General features: G+C 42.4%; 1 protein-coding gene across 6 annotated transcripts in view; it reads left to right on the top strand.

Moving 5' to 3' along the window:
* The window catches only part of FCHO2 (FCH and mu domain containing endocytic adaptor 2), a 113,495-nt gene that overhangs the window by 33,539 nt on the left and 55,565 nt on the right, over positions 1 to 24,391 (top strand). For all 6 annotated transcript variants that reach the window (XM_083151892.1, XM_083151894.1, XM_083151893.1 and 3 more), the window contains exons 7-8: positions 18,458 to 18,556; positions 21,854 to 21,950. In XM_083151892.1, the coding sequence (XP_083008018.1) occupies positions 18,458 to 18,556; positions 21,854 to 21,950 (196 nt within the window). The remainder of the gene's footprint in view (positions 1 to 18,457; positions 18,557 to 21,853; positions 21,951 to 24,391) is intronic.

Below are 24,391 nucleotides of genomic sequence, written 5' to 3' on the forward strand. Positions count from 1 at the left end.
CTGTCACAACCCCATGCTAAGTAAGCACACTTTTGGGTTTGTGGAGCTTATTTTGTGTAATAAAGCAGGGGTCATATATAACCTATGCATAAGTGTCAAATGTTGTTCGACATGGGATATACACTTAGGGAGAAATTTACGAAGATGTGAAATACACTTCACATGTCATGTTGCTATGGGCAACCAATCAGAAGCTAGTTCTAATTTATTTACCACCCTCTAGAAGATAGTAGACAGGATGTGATTGGTTGCCCATAGTAACATGACCTGCGAAGTGTATTTCACATTTTAGTAAATTTCACCCTTAGACATTTTGAAGCACATCTGGAATACTGATTACCATTCCTCTTCCCAGTGGGTCATGACTATATTGGTTTCCCATTTAACTTGAGAAGAAACTTTTGTGAAGTGTTGAGGTTTAAATAGGGGAATCGGTACATCTGTCAGACCACACTTAGGTCTACAGTCATTAGGTCGACCCCACTAGGTCGACTGGCAGGAAGGTCGACCTGACTTAAGGTCGACATGGGCCAAGGTCGACATGACTTAAGGTCGAATTTGCATAAAGGTAGACATGAGGAAGGTCGACTGGTCATAATGTCGACATGTGTTTTTCACTGTTTTTTTACCCGAATGTCGACACAGTCGACATGGACACAGTTGGCAATGAGAATCGGACGCTCGCTTCGCTCGCAATGCTTCGGGCAGGGTGGCTCGCTTCGCTCGCCACAACATTAATAACCTCCTCCATGCCCTAGCAGTGATCGCGAAAACCCCCCAAAATTATGGGTCCCTGGGACCCCTCACTTACAAAAATGGGGGTCCTACTTGATCTTTTCTGGGTCCCAATGGAATATAGCCTCCTCTCCCCTTCCCCAGCATGGCACATACAGAAGCCTCCTCATCTCTTCCATATGGCATATACCCTGAGCCAAGGTCCAGCCCGAGCCTATATTTTGGGGGGTAAGCAAACATAGATTTGGGCACCCCAAAACTGTGGCTATTGTGGCAAGATACACATATACTAGAAAAAGGCATAATGTCGGAATAGGGACACCTGTGCTGCACCAATCAGGATTGTAAAAGTAATGGCAGCAGGAACAGGAGGGATAGGGTGAGTGAAATCCCAGCAGAGTCTATAGGCTCCTCTCCTACAGGCAGCTCTGCCTGTTAAGAGTTAATTGGTGAGCTGCAGCCTCTCTGCCAGCCGTGCAGTGACGGGAGGAGGGGACATTAACAGCCAGCACTCAGAGCCTGGAGGATGGGACAGGGACACACAAGTGAGCAGCACTGCAAGGTAGGAGAGGAGGAGGGAAGTCTGCAGCCCGAGTCCTGCTAGCAATAAATCCCCTTACATGACACAGCCAAGCAGCCTGCTAAATGGACCACGCACCCCTCTTACCTCTACTTCCTGCCCGGGTCTGCTCCGTCCTCACTGTCACACCTCCCTGGTTCTGGCCCCCAATGCTGGTGTCAGTTCCTCATGCTCCGTCCTCACACCAGCCGCAGCGCTGTTCCCCTGCTGAGCAGCTGCTTCTGGTGTTTGCTCCAGCCGGCTGTTGTTTAGGCACAGTGCAGGAGCCAGCTTACGTGAGCCATTCATAAAAAATGAGTCCCTGGTGCTCCAAAGTGGGTAAAATACTCGCTATAGCGAGTATTTGCGAACCCTGCCTAGTGGATGGTAGGGCATGAAATACCGCCTGTCGGCACATGTCGGCTCAAAAAACAGTGAAAAACCCATGTCGACATTCCTCATGTCGACCTTTATGCAAATTCGACCTTAAGTCATGTCGACCTTGGCCCATGTCGACCTTAAGTCAGGTCGACCTTCCTGCCAGTCGACCTAGTGGGGTCTACATAATGACTGTAGAATTAAGTTCATTCTAATAGATGACCGCTTCCCGTAAATAGGAACGTATACCACCTAGATATTGCACCTTTACTGTTAGTCTTTTGAAGTAGTTCCCATATTGCTCTATGTAATGGCTTTAGGGTGTGTCTCACTTGTAGGCATTTGTAGAATTCTTTCCAGGATATAGAATATTTTTTGTCTGAATTTGGGAGAAGGATTGTAATGTGCCTGATTCTGATATGTCCCTCAATGTAATAATGTTATTAGATATCCACAAGTTGAGTGACAAATCCGGAATCAAATGTTCTAATCCATTCAGTGATAATTCTAAAGTAGGTTGTGAAACTTCCGGCACTTGGGACATCAAAATACACTATGACCCCTATTCATATCTGATCGCAGTACAAATTTGTTCTCAAAATGGGCAAAACCATGTGCACTGCAGGTGGGGCAGATTTAACATGTGCAGAGAGAGTTCGATTTGGGTGAGTTATTTTGTTTCTGTGCAGGGTAAATACTGGCTGCATTATTTTTACACTGCAATTTAGCTTTCAGTTTCAACACACCCCACCCAAATTTAACTCTCTCTGCACAGGTTACATCTGCCCCACTTGCATGGTTTTGCCCATTTTGAGAAGAAATTTGTACTGCGATCAGATCTGAATAAGGGCCCATGTCTTGCGTACCGCTTGGACCACTGTAGATGTATGGGTTAAATTTCTCCCTTCTGATGGAGGCAACCATAATAAGTCTATAAGAGGGAATTGGGATACAAGACCCCTTTCCACTATAACCCAAAGTCTGGGTTTATCGGTTATCAACCAGGCTCCTAGAGAGGAAAGAATAGAGGCCATTTGATATACACTATTGCAATTTCAGAGATTGTGTTCTACAGACAGTATTACATAAGAATACAATTGCTGTTTGTCCTTCCACAGACTATCATCAGGTTTGATCATAACCAGATGATGCTTATCGTAACATTGGGGACTGCCTGTCCCTTTCCATGTTTTGCTGATCTTATTTATAATACATAAATAACCTTGTAGTTGTGTCAAAGTGCATGGCTTAATCCAGCAATATCCCTTTCTCATTAATCTAAAACTATAATTGTTACCTATAATACAGCTGATATAACCTTCACAAGAATGCTGTTCTCTAAAGGGGCCTACACACAGGGAGTTTTGCTGAGCATTCTGGGCGATGCTGGATTACTCATGAAGGCACAGCACACTGCGATGGGTCACACTGGGTCTCACGCTCACTATGGCCCCTACACACAGAACGATGTTGGGGCATCTTTTTAAGCAATCTATTTGTGTATGCCCCATAACTTCAGAATGATATCTTTGACCTTCTACGTACTCTTGCTATACAATTGGGTTTAAGTAATTGCATCACTGATATCCGCAATAGCCAGCAGGCTGTAAAATTTCAATGGGATTGTGTACAGAAAGTGATAGCGGGGAACATTTCATTAAGCTTTCCATATTTTTGTAAATGTTATTTGTAGCTTTATTAAATAGCTCTGCCAGTATGTTTCTCATAAGCAGACACTACTATGCTAAGCAGTGGCAGATGTATAGAAATGTGTCCTTTCTTTATGAATCGAGAATGATATAGACAATCACTTATTTCCTCTTTTTCATTCCGTGGGGGGCGTAGACGTTCCTGTCATGCTACCTAACTAAAAATGAGCAATTAAACACACTAAAATGATTAAAGCTAAATGCTTATGTCCTATATTATTAAATGGAATTAAATTAAAACTGTACATACATGTATGACCACTCGCAACCTTTCTTGCTAAGCAGGCCCTGATGTCTGTTCTGCTAGGCCCTTTGCTCCATGTAGTTCACTGTTCTGTACAGAAAGGGCCTTCTGCTACTGTACAATAAGCAGTCATTACCAGATACAGCACCGTGTGATTACAGGAGCTTACTCTTTGATATGACCGTATTTGCTTTCTACATTCACAGATCCATTTTCTGTTTTTTTAATAGCTTTTTTTTTTTTTTTTTTTTAAAGGCAGAGAACCCTTATTTTCTCCATGCTCACGCTCTGCGTATGGTGTAAACATATACCAATTCCTCCAGCACACAACAGCCTCTGAGCTGTTTATATTGCTGCAGGGAGCTTGCTGGAAAAGACCAGACTAAACGCAGCACACTATTATTAATCACCTGTTGTCTTCCGTGCTCTGCTTTAGCTCTTTATTAGTATTTAATTATTGTTTTAATGCATATCTTAAAATGATGTACAGCATGCACAAAGGTGTGAAGCAGAATTTTTTTTTAATGATATAGCATTCCTATTGTTCCCTGGTTGGATTTTCTCAGGAGCTACTGCTTGTGTGAGGCGTTGACCAGTCAGGACTGGTGATTAACATTACGATTTTCCGATGGATAAGTTTCTATGGGAGGGTATATAATCCCTGCCGCTACTACCGAGGGGGGAAGTAGCGGGAGGCCCCTATTCAGTACTGTCTTTCTGACAGCATTGCAGAAGCGGATCCCCATTCTGTCAATAACGACAATCTCTCTGTGGTTTTTCCTTTTACCCCATAGAGATGTTCAAGGTAATTTGCAAAGTTGAGTTCCCATAATAGGCAGACATATGCACAGTTGAACATAGAAACATAGAATTTGACGGCAGATAAGAACCATTTGGCCCATCTAGTCTGCCCCTTTTTTTTACCCTTCAGGTAAACTCAACCCTTTTTAATCCTTATTTCTTTGTAAGGATATTCATATGCCTATCCCAAGCATGTTTAAATTGTTCTACTGTCTTAGCCTCTACCACCTCTGATGGGAGACTATTCCACTTATCCACTACCCTTTCTGTGAAGTAATTCTTTCTAACATTTCCCCTGAACCTACCTCCCTCCAGTTTCATTGCATGTCCTCGTGTTTTATTACTTGTTTTCCTTTGAAGAAAATTTCCCACCTGTACTATGTTAAAACCCTTGATATATTTGACGATTTCTATCATGTCCCCCCTTTCCCTTCTCTGCTCCAAACTATACATGTTAAGATCTTTTAGTCTATCCAGGTAAGTTTTGTGATGTAGGCCATGAACCATTTTAGTTGCCCTTCTTTGTACACTCTCCAATGTATTTATAGCCTTCTGAAGATATGGTCTCCAGAACTGGACACAGTATTCCAGATGAGGCCGTACCAATGACCTATAAAGTGGCATTATTACGTCTTTTTTTCTGCTACTGATTCCTCTCCCTATGCAACCAAGCATCTGACTAGCCTTCCTCATTGCTTTGTTACATTGCCTCCCTGCCTTTAAGTCACTTGAAATAGTGACTCATAGATCTCTTTCCTCCTCAGTAGTTTCCATTATAGTACCCTTGATACTATATTGAGCCTTTGGGTTTTTGAGTCCCAAGTGCATAATTTTGCATTTTTTAGCATTAAACTGTAGTTGCCATTCTCTTGACCAATTCTCAAGTTTATTTAGATCATCAGTCATTTGATTTACCCCTCCTGGTGTGTCTACTCTGTTGCATATCTTTGTATCATCTGCAAAAAGGCATACTTTCCCTTCAATACCATTTGCAATGTCACTAACAAAGATATTAAAGAGCACTGGTCCAAGTACAGATCCCTGGGGTACGCCACTGGTAACATGTTCCTCCATAGAAGGCACTCCATTTACTACAACTGTCTGTTTCCTATCCTGCAACCAGGTTCTTATCCATTTAATTGTTTTATAATCCAATCCCACACTTTCAAGTTTATTTAGCAGCCTGCGATGTGGGACAGTGTCAAATGCTTTACTAAAGTCTAGATATGCCACATCTACAGCCCCCCCTTCATCTAGTATTTTGGTCACGGAGTCAAAAAAGTCAATGAGACTTGTTGGCATGATCTCCCTGCTGTAAAAGATCATCATCATGAGATTATCTTCAGCGCATTACATTTTTATACGTTCTGATCTAATGGTGTTCTACTGGGATTGCTATCACAGGGCAGGGCAACTTTCAGTCATGTCAATGAATGTGTTTAACCCCTTCCCGACATTTGACGTACATGTACGTCATGGTCGGGAAGGACTTCCCGACATTTGACGTACATGTACGTCATGACTTCTAACTGTCACTGCGTCTAGAGACGCAGTGACAGTTAGGTGATGTCTGCTGTCCCTGACAGCAGACATCCCCCCTCGCCGCCCAGGGGGGGCAGGGGTGCCCCCCCCCGGTCGGCGATCGCTGTGATTGGCTGTTCAAATCTGAACAGCCATTCACAGCGTTTCCTGTGTTACCGGCGGCTAAGCCGCTCGGTAACACAGGGATCGGTGGTGATCGGTGCTGTCAAGTACAGCACCGATCACCTCCGATGTGCAGCCCCCCCTCCAACCCGCCGGGCACTCACCCGGCAGCAGCAGCAGCTCCCCCGGCTCCCCCGGAGCGTCTGAAGCGCACGCAGCGCTGACCTCCTCCCCCCTCCCCCCCGCAGCAGCAGCAGCATCAAGCTGCAGAAAAAGTAAAAAAAATAAATATATGCACTGAAAAACTATATATATATATATATATATATATATATATATATATATATATATATATATATACATATACATATATATATATATATATATATATATATATATATATAATGTGTGTGTGTATATATATATGTATATGTGTATATATATATGTATATATATATATATATATGTATGTGTGTGTGTGTATATACCGCACCGATCGCCAGCCCCCCCCCCCCCCCCTCCCACCCGGCAGCCCCCCTCCCTCCCACCCACCCGGCTGCCGCAGCACCAGCACCCCTCCCACCCCCCCGCCAGCCCCCCTCCCTCCCACCCACCCGGCTGCCGCAGCACCAGCACCCCTCCCACCCCCCCGCCAGCCGCAGCGCCAGCCCCCCTCCCAAAGCTGGTGACTAAAATGGGGTCACTTGTGGGGGGGTTCCACTGTATTGGTGCTTCGGGGGTCTTGCTAATGCGACATAGCACCCACCATTCATTCCAGCACCAAAAATCACTCCTTCCCTTCTGAGTCCTGCCATGCACCCAACTGGTATTTTTTGGTCACACGTGAGGCATTGCCGTACTCAGGAGAAATTGGGGCACAGATTTTGGGGTGCTTTGTGTCCTTCATTCCTTGTGAAAATAAAAAATTTTGAGCCAGAACTGCATTTTTCTGTAAAAAATTACATTTTTTTACACAAAAATGCAGATCTGGCTCAAAATTTTTCATTTTCACAAGGAATGAAGGAGACAAAGCACCCCAAAATCTGTGCCCCAATTTCTCCCGAGTACGGCAATGCCTCATGTGTGACCAAAAAATACCAGTTGGGTGCATGGAAGGACTCAGAAGGGAAGGAGTGATTTTTGGATTTTGCAGCACAGATTCTGGTTGAATGACCCCCGAAACACCCATACAGTGGAACCCCCCCACAAGTGACCCCATTTTGCAAACTACACCCTTCAGGGAATTCATCAAGGGGTATAGTGTACATTTCAAACCCCCCGGGGTTTCACCAATTTTGATACAACTGAGCTGTGAAAATGAAAAATTAATTTTTTTCATTTTCACTGCCCAGTTGTACCACAATTGGTGAAACCCCTGGAGGTTTGAAATGTACACTATACCCCAAGATGAATTCCCTGAAGGGTGTAGTTTGCAAAATGGGGTCACTTGTGGGGGGGTACCTAACTTTTAGCATCTTATGGTGCCTAGAAACCTACATTGTGCCTAAAAAATAATCTCATAAAAAGGAGGCTCCAAAATCAAGTAGGTGCTCCTTCTATTATGAAGCCTGTGGTTTGGTCACCGTGCACACTAGGGCCACATATAGGATATTTATGAAAACCAAAGAATTGGGGGAATCAATTTTTAGTCACATTTCTCTAGTAAAATCTACTGTGTTCCTTAGAAAAATGTATTAAAATTGCAAATCTGCAAAAAAAAATGAAATTTTGAAATTTCACCTACACTTTCTTTTAATTCCTGTGAAACACCTAAAGGGTTAACAAACTTCCAAAATGCTGTTTTGAATACTGTGAGGGGTGCAGTTTTTGAAATGGCATCATTTATGGGGGTGTCTCACATACAAGTCCCTCAAAGTCACATCATAACTGAACTGGTCCCTAAAAAAATCAGAGTTTGAAATTTTCTTGAAAATTTGAGAATTTGCTATTCATATTTGAAGCCTCCTAGTGTCCAAAAAAATGAAAAGGAGGTTGAAATAATGATTGCAACATAAAGTAGACATATGGTCTTTGTTAGTTATTAACTATTTTGAGTGGTATGTTTATTTGTCTCACAAGCAGAAAATGTGACATTTTGCAAATTGCAAAATTTTCCATTTTTTCACGACATTTTGGTATTTTTCACAAAAAAACACAGACTGTATCGACCCAAATTTACCACTAACTTGAAGTACAATGTGTCACGAGAAAACAATCTCAAAATCACTGGGATAAGTTAAAGCAAAAAAAAGTTATCCCCACTTAAGTGAAACATGTCAGATTTGAAAAAAATGGCTCTGTCAGGAACGCAAAAACTGGCTCTGTCAGGAAGGGGTTAAATTCTCTGATACGAGGTCAGCAATTGTTTACATGGTAAATGACCTTTAAGTCTTCATGTTCTAGAGTTCTATTTCTTTTTAACATGGGATAGAAGGAATGTTTTTGTGTTCTTGCAGCCGCATAAATAGGTGCATAAATACCTTTGCTGAAACACAGATTCCAGTAGATCTGACGCACAGGGCACATTATAAATGTGCATGAAACCTCTGAACTGTGGTGTGTTTTTTGCATGGCACCCATCAATTGCATTCCATTTGTTTGTAATTATTGTAGAACAGTTTTATTTGCCTTTGGTACATTCTGGGGGCGCAAAAGTCGTATGAATGGGTTTTATTGCAAGTGGTATCGAAAATAATGCACATGCTGCCTTTTGGTCTATGGATGGATATCTATGGATGGATATCTATCTATCTATCTATCTATCTATCTATCTATCTATCTATCTATCTATCTATCTATCTATCCCTGTTCCTGGCATATAAAAGTACAAGAGCTTTGGTTTGGACCAAGGCCCAGATTTAGTAGTCTGCTTTGGGAACCCTAGTTGCTGACTATTTGGTAGCTTAGCATGGCTGACAATGGGGTGTGCTGCATTACTGCTGGGAGAGGCGCCTACCCCGCTCTACCAGCAGCCTGCTATCCACTGCTAGCTGCACTGCCATTCTTGGTACCCCTGGTGCCCCTTACCTGATATGTGCTGATAATGCATTTAGGCTAATTTGCATATTCAAATATTTTGCTTCTCGGGGGTTTGGGTTAGTCCTTAATGGGCCAATCCCTCCCTTTTGGGGGGCAAGACAAAAAAACCATTCCCTAGAGGGAAACTTTGCCTTAGGGTGCCCGTACACAGTACTATTGCTGGGTGCAATGAGATGCGTGCTCCCATCACACATCTCATCAAGTATGTGCTGCAACCCGATTATCGAATGATTGGGAATGTGTACAGATCATAGTGTGCAATCCAAAATAGCATTAGAAATAGCGTAAAAATATCTAATCACAACCCCTTCACAATTTACAGAAAGGAAGTCAGCGTATGGGGGTGGGCACTGGCCTTTTTTCTGAGTGTTAGAAACAATGCAGACGGATAGCGATGTTTTCAGATTTATACAGGGCGAGTTTTCACTACTGAATCAGGCCCATCGTTCTATTTCTTCCCAATAGTGTGTTACGGAACAGAAGTTTTTTTTTATTTGTTTTGTTTTTTAGCCATCTTGGATATTCCCACAATTATTTTGATTGCGTTCTCTATGTAATTGCATGTTTAGATCAGTAAGAAGGAATTAGAAATGTTATTCATTAACTGAAGGCAATGCTGGTCAGTACTCTATATTTAACATATCAGAGAAGTAAATCTAATGGGTTTCTTTATTGTAGGCTTCTGCCTAAAAAATGTAAAATTTTTTTTTTTTTTTTGTATGTTTGTTTGATATCAGCTGCTTGTTTAACCTGCATAACTTTTGAGATTTTTATCACTCGATTAGCAAAAAAATATTCAACTATGTGAGTTTTAGATTTCGTTAGATGGCATTGCTCTGTTTGGTAGCATATTAACTTAAGGCCTGATCCATTCTCACGGATTGACATGCTACAGAGTTTGAGGGTGGTTCCCTGGACTGGTCTACAAAATGCATGCTTGTTGAGCCCAATGTCTGCGTCTTTGGAGGCTAGCTTCCTGGACCTGCCTGAGAATTACTGACAACAAGTCTGAGTTAACTTGCTGAGGGGCAGTAGTGGTGGTCTGACGCAGCACTCTGATCGCAGGTGCATGCTGGGGGAATATGATTCATATAGATCAGTGGTTCCCAACCCTAGTCCTCAAGTACCCCCAACAGTGCACGTTTTTCAGGTCACCCAGCAGGTGCACAGATTATTCAGGCACATTTTAAAAGATCCACAGGTGAGCTAATTATGTCACCTGTGATTCTGTGTGGAGACCTGGAAAATCCGCACTGTTGGGGGTACTTGAGGACCGAGGTTGGGAACCACTGATATAGATGCCTCCTGCTGCATTTGCGTTCTACAATTTTGTTACTCTCAAGTGTACAGTATAACACCATATACATCTGAATCATGCCCTTAGTTAATGGTTAGATTAGGAAAACCAGGAAAGTTAGAGGAACATATGCACTCGTTTTACTTTGACACTTCCTTTACATGCTCTTGCATCTGTGTGTGATTGCCTAGTGTTGTATGTCGACTTTCTGTCAAAGTCGACCTAGGGTATGTCAACCTAGTCACTGTCAACCATTAGTGGTCGACCTAGTGACTGCCGATCCTCCTGCAGCGGAGATATGTGAGGGGATGTGCCTTTGTTACACATCCCCTCACACGTTAATGTGGGTATTCGGCAGGGGGGGGGGGGGTGGTGGTTGTGTGCGTGCGTGCAGGAATTTGACGGGGCAATGTCACTGGTGAGCTTTGCAGCTTGCCAAGCTCACCAGATTCACCTCTGAAATTTTTGGGATACAGTAAATGCATTGTAGAACATACATTTGTTTTTGCTGGATTTTGAGGAATGGGGTTCACTAGTATTAATATCAATTGCGCGCTCTCTCTCCCGCTCGCTCTCTCGCTCTCTCTTTCTCTCTTTCTCTCTCTCTCTCTCTTTCTATCTCTCTCTATATTATATATAATAAAAGGGTAACGCTGCTACTCACCTCTACCGTTGGAATTCAAGTTCTTTGTGCACCAGCTGCCACTAGATGGCATCCCGCAGAGCAATTCCAGTGCTGCTCCATTTGGCCGAGCACAACTGCCAGCGCCGATATTGCAGTTATATTGTTCATTCATTTTGATGGGCTGGTAACTAATCTGTTTATACAGTTGTCTTCAAAATTATTCAACCCCCACTGAAATTGAATGTTTTGGCCAGTTTGACATTGATTTCGATCATTCAGTCATCTTGCTTACATTTACATGAAAGAGGCACTTGTAGGTCAGAGAAATATAAACTTAAGTTTATAATGAAATAACCACAAATGTCTTTTCTGTGCTCACATCATTATTAGTTTTTATTCAACCCCCAAGTGACATTCAATCTTAGTACTTAGTACAACATCCTTTTACAGTTATAACAGCTTTTAAACGTGAAGCATAGCTTGACACAAGTGTCTTGCAGCGATCTACGGGTATCTTCGCCCATTCTTCATGGGCAAAAGCCTCCAGTTCAGTCAAATTCTTAGGCTTGCGCACTGCAACTGCTTTCTTTAAGTCCCACCAGAGGTTCTCAATCGGATTTGTCTGGTGACTGCGATGGCCACTCCAAAATGTTCCAGCCTTTCCTTTGCAACCATGCTCTAGTGGACTTGGAGGTATGCTTGGGATCATTGTCCTGTTGAAAGGTCCAACGTCTCCCAAGCCTCAGGTGTGTGACGGACTGCATCACATTTTCATCCAATATCTCCTGGTACTGAAGAGAATTCATGGTACCTTGTACACGCTGAAGCTTCCCTGTACCTGCAGAAGCAAAACAGCCCCAAAGCATAATTGACCCTCCGCCATGCTTCACAGTAGGCAAGGTGTTCTTTTCGTCATATGCCTTGTTCTTCCTCCTCCAAACATAGCGTTGATCCATGGGCCAAACAGTTCTAATTTTGTTTCATCAGTCCACAGAACACTATCCCACAACTTTTGTGGTTTGCCCACATGACTTTTGGCATACTGCAGTCGACTCTTCTTATTCTTGGGAGACAGCAAGGGGGTGCGCCTGGGGGTTCTGGCATGGAGACCTTCATTACGCAGTGTGCGCCTTATTGTCTGAGCTGAAACTTCTATACCCATATCTGACAAATCTTTTTTCAGTTCCTCAGCAGTCACACGGGGACTTTTATCCACTCTACGCTTCAGGTAGCGCACAGCAGTCGAAGTCAGGATCTTCTTTCTTCCACGACCAGGTAGCATTTCAATAGTGCCCTTTGCCTTGAATTTGCGAATGATGCTTCCTATGGTGTCTCTTGGTATGTTTAACTTCTTTGCAATCTTCTTATAGCCATTGCCCTTCCTGTGAAGACAAATCACCTCTTCTCTTGTCTTCCTGGACCATTCTCTTGACTTCACCATGTTTGTAACCACACCAGTAAATGTCTAGAAGGAGCTGAGTATCACAGTCATTTTAAAGCTGCCTAATTGGTGCTTATTATGCTTGATTGGTGCTCGGTGACATCCACAGGTGTTTTCAATACCTGATTGAAAACACCAGAATTAACCTCTCTTCTTCAGAGTGGTAGTCTTTAAGGGGTTGAATAATTGTGGCAATGAAGAAACCACAAAATACACATTTACTACTGTGTTATATAAACAATTGATGTCAGTTTAGTTGCATTTGGTTCTTTAAAACGTCCTTGTAGGATTTCATTCTGAATACAATTCCAAATGTACACTATAGTCCCTAAACCCCTTTACAGCATTGGGGGTTGAATAATTTTAAACACAACTGTATAATATGTGCAGATAGGAGGAATTTTACACATTTTCCATAGTAACCCCCAAATGCCGAGCCATTGCCCTATTACCTGTGGGGAGATGTATGCAGAATTGAAGTAATGATATCGGACATTGCTGCAGCATTTATAAATATGTTCTACATTTTACACATTCCTTTCAGTACAGCGGTCTTTGTCCTTAGGAGCTGTTGGACTGTATAGATACAGATATGTGTATAAATAGTAACACATTTCAGCCCTTTTTACAAATGACAAACCGGTTTGTATAGGGATCTCCTTTTACCTTTCAAAGTAATCCCAGTCCGTGTAAAGTGCAGCATATACATGTGTTGGGCTCTGAGCCAGTTTGGCAATGACATTTGGATTATAATATGTATGAATGGTGTTAGCTGCCGCGATATGAACATGTTGCCTGTGAGTAATAGGTGCCTGGCACTGGTTCAGCCGCACCCTGTGTGTGTGTGTGCAGACATGATTGTATATGCAAAATGCCAGGAAGAGATCAAACGATCGCTCTGATGCTGTCTTGCGTAATCTGAAATACATGTTGGGAGATATGACTATGGATTTATATGTTCCTTTCTACACATAGTCAGCCATTCTGTGCAGTCAGTAGCTAAATATTACCAATATTCTCTAAAAGGAATTTCAGGTGAAGGATCAGTCTGCACAAACATGGACATTGCAGTAAGTTCTAATAAGGTGTGCGCTCCTATTTATTACCCGTGCCAGATCAAGGAGTGGGTGTAGTAGTTTCTCTCGCAGCCACCACCTTTTAGAAGCTGCTTTGTTTTTTTCAGTCTGTCCAATCACACAGATTGTTATCCCAGGCATTACACCGCAGGATGCTCCTGTCATATTTGCTGATGTCTGTAGAATCGAGGACTCACCCATCCCATGTTTCCTGCAGGACTTTTCCTGTTTTTCAGGCTTGCATGTGTTTATTTGGAATAGTTTTATATCTGTGTTCCCTGGTTTGCTGGTTTTTATTATTTATTTTTCTCTACTACAGGTATGAGAATATACAGCTCCCATCACCTCACCCCCAACATTTAATATTTAAGAGCAGAGTAGTTCAGTTGCCTGATCCTGTCCTGGCTGTATTAGTATACCATCATTTAAAGTTACATTTCTCCACAGATTTTTTTTTATTAGCTCCATCCTGGATGTTTGTTTTCTATTACCGGTTACCCGGGGATCATTTGCCTGCTCTCAGCTTACGTTGCAAGATATTCGGGAAGCTCACTGTAATGAGCTTTTAGTTAATAATTTAAAGCCCAGCAAGTGATGTCTTCGATATTTCCGGAAACATTGCAACCAGTGTACACACTTGCTGTTGTGGCCATGCTCTGCCCTGTTGCGTCGCACTGCCAGTAATAGTGGGTGTGCCCTCTGTGTTGGTCTGATTTTATGGAATTTTGAATAGCTGATGCTACAATGTGAACTGCAAAAGCTGTCTGCACACAGCAGTGCGCGGTAGTGTGTACACACAGCCCGATGGGCACAATAGATCAGTCTGATCCACAAGATAGAATGATACATCACATAGTGTATACGCAGGTCAACTCATTTGATAGAAGTGTTACTGTCTGCGACCCTGTCATGTTTTTAACAAGCTTCACAAGTATCCTAAACCAGAATTCCAGTAAACTTAGGTTTGTGTAATCTTATTGGGGCAATCCATTTACCTGCAAAGGGGGGCCAGTTGCAGGCACAGCAATTCGCCCCAACTTGCACATTTTTGCGCGCAAACCTACCAATAGAGATTCGCAAAGTCCGGATGTACCACAAGTGTGGTATATGTCGAACTTGTGGATGATTCGATTGGCCCCTAAAAATAAAAGGAAGATGAAGATCATACTTCTTATCATTGTAACAAAAGTTGGTCACCTTAAACAAAGTAGAATTAGTGTTTTGGTTACATAACAAGTGACCCTTAGACTAGAGATGTGCAGGTTCGGATTTATCCGTATCTCAAAACGGGATTTTATTGGCTATCTGCTTTCACATGTTTTGGCTCAAAAACATGTGACAGCCAATAAGATCTCGTTTTGAGATACGGGTAAATCCAAACCTGCACATCTCTACCGTAGTGGCTATTTTTATATTGGACAATAAAGACACTTTGGATTTCTAAGTATCTTCATGATATAATACAGTTAGTGTGAAAAAGAATATGGATGGAATCCTGGAACAAAAATGTTAATCATCCAGCACAATTGATACCATGAGTAGATTACATAGATACCCAATGTATGGTGATTTAATGCATTTATTGAACCAACAGGGTGCCGTTATTACCATAGTTGTCACACCGTGTACATAGATACTGCATTTCTAAAACCAAATAAACTATTTTAAACAGCTAAAACCACATTTATTCAGGTTATTTCAGATATCCGTTGCGACTGGTCAAAATTGCGTTTGGACATAAGCCATGACCTTACACTATGTGCAGTAATCACTTATTGGGGTATGGTCAGATGCTTCATTGCACCCGATCTCCTGTCTAAAGTGACGGGAGTTTGTGGGGTGATATTTAATTAAAAGTTTTTCGTGGTCATTTTGGTTGGGTATAGCCGCAATGCGAAAAGTCGCATTGGAGCTCTCAAACGGGTAGTTTTTTGCACATGTAAGCTCGCCACCCTGGGGTGACTGATGGGCCAGTCATTAAATACAGCAGTCAATCTGCTGGTTTCGCAAACCAAATTGAACATATATCTGGGCATACTGTGATAATCTTATGTTGTGCCTTTAAAATAGGAAATCTTCTAAAAAACAAAACAAAAAAAGAATGATTTTAACACTTGTTTTACCTTTCCTGTTAAGATTCAGCAAGAATTGAATCCGTGTGTGTGCTCCCAAGATTGTTTTATATCAAGAAAACTAGCATTCTATGTTTTGGTTTATTGAAGTCCTAAAACTGGGTATACACTATATGATCTATCAGACCAATCTACGCAAGCATTGTATAGTGTGTACATCTAACATCTTGTTTCCGCACATTATTTATTGCGTTGTCTCACCTGATTTTCTAGAATTATAGAGAGAGCTGATTGGATGGTTGTTTATCACTTTCCATTTTATCACTTTTTGAAGCTTGATACATCTGGCCTTAGATGAGTCGGGCACACATCAATAACTGAAATGGGTGTAGTATAGGGTTCCGACAGTCATTCGACCGACGTCGGGATTCCGACTGGCTGGACTCAGACAGCATGGGGAGCACAACAAAGCCCCTTGCGGGCTCGCTGCGCTCGCCACGCTGCGGGCATAGCGGCTCGCTACACTCGCCACATATTCTATTCTCCCTCTATGGGGGTCGTGGACCCCCACGAGGGAGAATAGCGGTTGGCCGTCGGGAACCCGTCTGTCGGGTTTTAACAGTCGGGATCCCGACGTCGGGTAAATTACTGTCGGGTTTTAACAGTCGGGATCCCGACGTCGGGTAAATTACTGTCGGGATCCCGATGGGCACCCAACTGAAATCACGCCCCCTAAATCTTAAGTGTAATGCATCTGAAGTGTATAATTGTGTGTACCTAGCTTTAAATTTGTCTTAAAATTATTTTAAGCCTTATCTTGTAGGCCAGTCTAGGCCTTTGCACTGTATGAGTGTGCAGACACGTTTATTACAACAAAATTGCAGGGCTCCTGAATTCAACATTGGAATATGTTCCCCAAGGAGACGTTTGCCACCTAGTGGTTTTATTTCATAATGTTTTATACAATTAAATAATGCACGTAATAGCACTTCCCAAAGCATATGCACCCCTTTCGGTGAGATTAGACCCATTATGTGCTTCTGATTTATATTTAGGCCTCAGTCACAGCACCATTTTTGTAGGCATATTTATAAAGGTTTGTTTTTATCCATAAATTGATCTAGAAACTGTTTTGTGGATATGTATTAATAGCCTAATGCAAAATCCTAATTTGCACTACAGATCAGTCAGTGTGCACTGTGGTCTGCCTCCATTGCACTAAACCCTGAAATGAAAACTTTTCAGTTTTCATATGTTAATTTACACCACTTTCAGGACTGGATCTGCAATGCTGCTCCTTCTTATACACATATTATTAAATAATCAGAGATTTACTGTATGCAAGTAGCAGATAGGAAATGCTGATAGCCATGCAGTACTGTGTATGCTGATCCAATGAACAGTGGTATTTAGGGCTTGCCCAATCACAGGCTTTTTTACTTACTGTACTCCTTGAGCCTGCATTATTGCAGGTTAGTATGTGATCTCATAATGAGTCCTGGTGTCCTCTCATGATTAAGATATAAATTCTGCAATATTTTAACAGACAATGCACGCTGTTTAATAGAATGTTTTCTGGAAAACCCCCCAAAAATGGAGAAGGTGCCTACACTTTTAGAGGGGCATTTGTCAAAGCTTGAACAGTTGTGAGAGATAAAGTACCAACCAATCTGCCAGTAAAATTTTAAGTTCAAGCTAGTTGGCTAGTACTTTCTCATTTACAGTTTTATCTCTGTGTCTTGATAAATACCCCCTTTAGTGGGTATTTATTTTTAAATTCAGGAATTTAACAAGAGTTTCATTTGATCCAATAATTATCTAGATCAGGCATGTCCAACGTTGGCCCTCCAGATGTTGTGAAACTACACATCCCAGCATGCTTTGCCACAGTTTTGCTATTAGAGAATGCAAAAACTATTGCAAAGCATGTTGGGATGTGTAGTTTCACAACATCTGGAGGGCCAACGTTGGACATGCCTGATCTAGATGATTGAATCTGTACCTACATTGACAAGAACTTAATACTTTGGGGTGTATTCAATGCGGCCAGCGAGGGGGTTAAATTTAGCCGTGAGCCTCGCTGTTTTAGCTGCCGCATATGCCTTTTCCCCTTCGCACGACAAATTTAGCGAGGGGGAAACAAGCTGTGACAGCGAGCAGACCGTATTGGATACACCCCTTTTTCTCAGTGTGTGCGCGCAATATTCAAAAGCAACATTCATGTTAAGCTGCCCACACACGGTGCAATTTATCTCATGTGATTTAAACTTTTTACTGCAAATCGCATTGCGCGTAGTTCAATTCTCACGTGTTTATTTTGCCTTGTGATCCGTGTAGTCAGAAGGCAGAATAGTATGTGTAGGTGTTTTTGAACTAGATCGCATGTACCCTCTAATTGGTTATTGGAGTGTAGTCAGAAATCAGGTGTAGTTCAAACCGCATTCAATGTACAATCCTAATTGTATGGCTCAAATCACACCTAGCACACATTTCACCATGTGTGGGTAACAGGTACACTGTGCTGCAGGGAAGCTTCGAAAACACTCCAAATGCTCTGGTATATCGTCGCTATCCGCTAGAATTGGCATTTGTTAGAGGTTGTTGTAAAGCTAGTGCATCAGTAGGGTTTTATCTTGTATTTACCTACTACTTCGCTGAGAGATAGAAATGCCTTGTAAACCAACAATTCTCCATGTTGTATTTCATGTTTTGTAAATGACTGCTGCTTGCCAGATGATCTATTATATTCTAGCCTACAAGTTATGTGTGTGAATGATCTGTGTCAGAGTCTTCCATATGTATACTACCACTGACTGCCTATTCTGTCTAACTTGTAGAAATTCCAAGACATTGAAGAGACTCATCTCATTCGGGTGAAAGAGATCATAGGCTGCTTTTCTCATTCGGTCAGTGAGGTCCACATACAGATAGGCCAGGTAAGTTTATATTACTCAGTGGATCCGGTTACTTCCATAACCTTACTGCCCTTGCTTTTTCTTCTGTGAAAGGTGTATTAATACTTGTGTACACTTACAGTTACAAACAGTAACTGATGACCGTTGGACTTTTATACTCTTAAAAACTTAGGGGCAGATGTAATAAGCCTGATAAAGTGATAAAGTGGAAGGCGATACGGCACCAGCCAATCAACTCCTGTCATTTTTTTGAAACACAGCTGATTGGCTGGCGAGTTATTACCTTCTACTTTATCACTTTACCAGGCTAAATAAATCTGCCCTTTATAAACCAAACCTTTCATACATTGTAGGGTACTATGTATGGGGCAGTTTATTAGATATACTATTCTTGCACTGCCTCCAGAACAGCATTACAAAATGACTGAAGATTTGTTTGCTTCACAATAAATCCTCTTGCTCCACCCCTCCAAAAAGTCCTCTATTGGATTGCGGTCCCTGGACTGTGCAGACTGTTGCAGTACACCCGGCTCATTGACCTGCTCAGGAAACCAACTTAAGATGATATCTGCATTATCACCCACAGTAGTGTGTTACCCTGCCGGTAGGAGCCATGTTAGGATGAGCCGCTTGTGGGAATGAACATGGTCTGCATTGATACTCTGGAAGGCTGTGGTGTTAGAACAATTCTCAATTGGTATTGATTTGTGGCAAATGTCTGCCCAAAAAAAACCATTTCCCACAAACCGCCTGAACCACTAAAACAAGATAGAATAACTAGATTCTTATGCCAATTTCTGAACCCCCACCATATACATGGCATCGAATGTCCAGTCTTCATTACTTGGTTGCTTGGAGTGGTACCTGGTGGCATATTGTCAGAAGGTCGGCATGACAATGGTTGGTGCAGCATATGGTCAACGTGTGGGTTTTTCTCAAATTTTGTTTTCAATCTTAAGATCCACTTGGACTCTGATTTCGAACAGTAATCTGTGGCGAGCACAGTTGTTGCAGAACAAGGTACATGGCAAGCAACAAAGCATGGCAAGCAACATAGAAACACTAATTGGAGGTCCTTGTACTTCAAAATCTGAATTGGCACCCCAAAACCTAAAAAGAAACACTTTTGACAATTTCACGTGTTAACCATTCATAACGATAACCTTTTTTCCCATTTGACCTTTTAGGGTCAACCTAGAAACTTTTTCACTGTCAACCTAATAAACCAAATCCGCTCATGGTATGGGTCTGTGCTGCTGCTGTAGTCCATCCACTTAAAGGTTTGATTATGAAGGATGTGTCTGCATACCCCTGTTGTAACAAATGATTATTTGACTTGCTGTGGATGTGACTCAGGCTGGCCATTCTCCTCTGACCTTGTCCACAGAATTGCCACTCACTGGATGCTATTTTGTTTTGCTCTAGAGAATATTGTGCATATAAATACAGGGCTTTGCTGTAAATGTGGCATTGTAGGACACCAGCATTGAAATTCACTGAGCTTTGTGACTATTGAGAGTGCTTGGATGTATACTTGATTTTATTTATGCAATAGATGGGTCTGATCTTTCCAGATGAGGCATTTCCATATACACGTGGCCATGTGATCATTACTGGTAGCTCTTGTACTGGATTCAGTATGAAATCCCGGCGGTCAAAATCCCGACGCCGGAATCCCGACCACCGAAATCCCGACCACCGAAATCCCGACAAGGTGGGGACGTGGATCGCCCCCCCCCCCCTTAGGGCTCGCTGCGCTCGCCACGCAGCGGGCCCGGTGCCTCGCTACGCTCGGCACACTAATTTATTCTCCCTCCAGGGGTGTCGTGGACACCCACGGAGGGAGAAAGTGTTGGGATTTCGGCGTCGGGATTCTGAACGCCGGGATCCCGAGCGCCGGGATTTTAACTGCATCCCCTTGTACTAGGCATCTTTTTATATTTATCTAGCAGTGTTCTAAAACATTCTACTAAATGATGACTGGGGGATTCTCCAGAGCGTGAACACAAAGTCCCGTGCATCACATGCTTTTACATTTTCTTTTCTTTTAAACTTGTCTGTAAAGAAATTGTTATATGAATACAAAATTGCTTAGTAGCAATGCCTTACTTACCCTATAACTTAGATCTTGGTATGTTGGAGAAGTAGGTCTATTGAATTTGTGTAGCTGTCCTGTACATCACTGCAAATCACCCTACTGTAGGTTTGTAAATGGTTCCATATTCAAACAGGACTTTCTAAGTAATTCCCCATGTTGTCCTGTATCATGTACGTCATATGTATTATGTAGTCAGCAGCTGAACAAGAGAACATGCTTTTATTGGCATCTTCACAACCTTGTCTTCTCTTGTCTATTTTATTCACCAGCCTAGTTACCTCCTAACACTGTGGCATGCAGTTCAGGGTGTGGATCGTTTGGTCTACAACAACTAGGTTGACATGGGTCTAGGTCGACACAATCATTAGGTCGACAGTCAAAAATGTCGACATGGTGTTTTTAGCCGTTTTTTGACCCGAATGTCAACACTGTCGACATTGACACAGTTTGAAGTGCACCGCATCCCCTCACTTCGCTCGCTATGTTTTGGGCACACTATTGTCTTCTCTCACCACTCCCTAGTGGATGGTAGGACAGGAAATACTGCCTGTAGGCTCGAAAACTGTGAAAAACCCCATGTCGATCTAATGCTTGTGTCGACCTAATGGTGTTGACCCAATGCTTGTCGACCTAGTTGCTGTAGAGCTAATGACCATATCCCACAGTTCAGGGGCTGTATTTCATGGATTTTTTAAATAAATGAGAAGAAAATAAAGGTTAAAATAGATATCCGATCATGTTATTGGTACGTGTTAAGTCTTTCATGTACATATAATCCATATCTGACCTGTTAGCCACAGGTTTTTTTTTTCACGTTTATGTGGCCCTTCGACCTCCCAAGGTAGCCTCTATTGCCTGAGTGAAATTCCATTTTATTAATATAATGTGTAAGGTGTTACGTAGCTTACAACATGTAAACTCAATGGAGGTATTCAATATGGGATTCCGACTGTTGGAACGTCGTGACAGTCAGAATCCGGGGTGTTTTCATTTCATCCGACTTGTTGGAATGAAACGTTCCGGCTGTTTAGTGTCGGAAAGTCTGTGTATTTGCGAAAACTGACACGGATTGTCGAAAAGCGCCAGTGTATTCGACAGTCTGCGGCGCTTTCCCAAAAAAAAAAGATCAGACCTAAAAAAATATATATTTCCCCATTAAGGATTACCCCCAATGTCTTTTATGAGAATGTAAGTAGAATGATCCTTATTCTGTCTCTTAGGTTCATGAAGACTTCATTAACAACATGGCAAACATCACGGTTGGAAGTTTATTGGAAAAGTTTGCAGATAGTAAAGGCACTGGTAAAGAGCGACCTGGTGAGTACTAGGTCAGCGCATCATCAGAACATAGTCACTTGTACACGTAGGTCGCTCCACACATCTTTGTGTGACCGGTCACGTTGAGTAATATGAAATTGTGTATGTCCCGCTTGCTGTAATTCCCACACGGTCTGAGTGACTTATGAATGAGTTTGTGTCATTCTCGTGACTGATTGATTTTGGAACCGTTTGTTGCTCCCAGCCAGTAAAGACTCTGTGTGTTGCTGGTAGCAGAATCTCCACTATGCGTAGTCAATTTACTCAAATTAAGGGAGACACGCAAAGGCTGTGACACTGTGTGTGTGGTATTGTGTTACAGTTCTAAGCTTTTGAATGTTTTGTAGAACCAGATTATATCTATTTTTATCTTTTGCTCTTGTTTAACACCTTTTTTTTTTGTATTTAATTCTGCCGGTATTTTTAACCTGTTTTTACTTCTTATTATTTTATTAATTATTAAGTATTAGGGGCATGTCTATTAATGAATACGTCCAGAACCCTATAATAAAGATTCCTTATCACTTCAATTTGGTACAACTCTTACTACACTGGGCATTTTTTTGTGACTTTTTTTCCGTTAAAATCAGTTTATTGCAAAATAGAGTGTAATGTAACATACCAGTTCGTATGCAGAGCAGCAGTCACATACAGAATAGAGGCATGCCACATATCATTTTAATCAGTAGAAGCTGCTTATGCATCCTATGCACTTCTTATTGCAGACAAGATGCAAAAAAATGTAAAAAAAGATGCCAGCCGCTACAGAGTTGCACAATGTGTCCACATACATTTAGCCTTCTTTCACGTTAAACAGCCCTACTAGTCTGTTGTGTGACTGTTTAACGTGAAAGAAGGCTAAATGTATGTGGACACATCTGTAACTGTCGCCAGGAGTGGGGGTCTGATAGGGTCCTGTCCGTAAAATCAGAACAAGTAAATGGTTTGCATCCGTAGCGACTTTATATTTCTGAAACCTGCGCATGTGCCTATGTTAGTTAGCCAATGATTGTTCAGGCAGCAGAGGGGAGAGATCCTACAGATCCCTCTCCAGAAAAAAATCTGCAGGCCATAAGCTACAACTTTAGCTGCCAGGACCAAGTCTATAAAATGTGACCGCATTTCAGCCCCCATAAAAATCTGGCAGGTGCGGTCAGAAATGGAGGAATGGTGACTGATATCCATGTTGCTGTCCCTACATTGGGGTGATTCATAATACATGCAGTACCATAGTGTGTATGGGTTAAATGCTGATGGGTATGTGGCTTTATTCCGGCTAAACTGGCAGCTTTAATGCAATAAATACAATATACAAATTTTCGGTACTTGTTTCCTAGTACTTGTTGGCGCCACCGATTTCAATTGTATGGCATCGGGTCAATCAGATCGGGTAGCATCGCATGCGATTCGATTAAACCCGATTTTTAATTGTACAGCCACCATGATGGGTAATTAGTATGTAAAATGCCCCCCCCCCCCCCCCATTGTTAACGCCACACCACTATCAACGCCAACCCAAAGCGTGGCAAGCGCAGCGAGCCCGCGAGGGGCGGCGGTATGCGTCCTCCGACCTTTTCATACCCCACTATCCACGTCGACGTGGAGTTGACTTAATATAGTGTGGCGAGTGCAGTGAGCCACTGAGCCCGAAGCGTGGCGAGCGGACGCGGCTTACTTCACATGTATTCCACGTCCCCTCGCGGGGCTTGCCACGCTTCGGGCTCGGTGGCTCGCTGCGCTCGCCACACTATATATAATCACCTCCACGCCGACGTGGATAGTGGGGGTATGAAAAGGTCAGAGGACACGTACCGCCGCCCCTCGCGGGCTTGCTGCGCTCGGCATGCTTCAGGTTGGCGTTAACTATGGGGGGGGGGGCATTTCACATGGTAATTACCCATCAGGGTGGGTGTACAATTAAAAATCGGGTCTGGGGGTGCATTTAACATAGGAATCAATGGGAAATCGCGTCTCATCGCATGCCATTGTAATGGCATGCGATGCAACGCAATTTTAAAATTGTATATGAACTGTAAAAACCCTTATATTGGGTCCCATCGCATGGTATGCGATGGGACCCGACAGGCGCCGTGCTAGGAAACAAGTACCAAATTTTCTTTCAGATTAGTGTTGTATGTGTTCTGTTCATGATCAACTATATATTATTCTAGTTAACGAAAGAACCCCTTTAATGAACATTATAGACCGGTTTCTTTTCTGCATATTCCCGGCACCACAGTGAACATGCTGATAAAAGGCTGATTAAAGCATTTTATCTCTCCAGTGTAAGGAGGTAATTTCCGTCTGCTAATAGGTTCTATGGGAGATATTCAATTAGCATTTATCAGGGATTATGCTTCAGGTGTCCCAGGCAGGCAAATCATAATCCGTAAAACGCTGACCCTCGGAGCTGCAATAACAAATGGGATCAGGAGCTTATC

The sequence above is a fragment of the Crinia signifera genome, chromosome 1 (assembly GCF_055691185.1).
Source record: "Crinia signifera chromosome 1, ASM5569118v1, whole genome shotgun sequence".
Taxonomy (NCBI): Eukaryota; Metazoa; Chordata; class Amphibia; order Anura; family Myobatrachidae; genus Crinia; species Crinia signifera.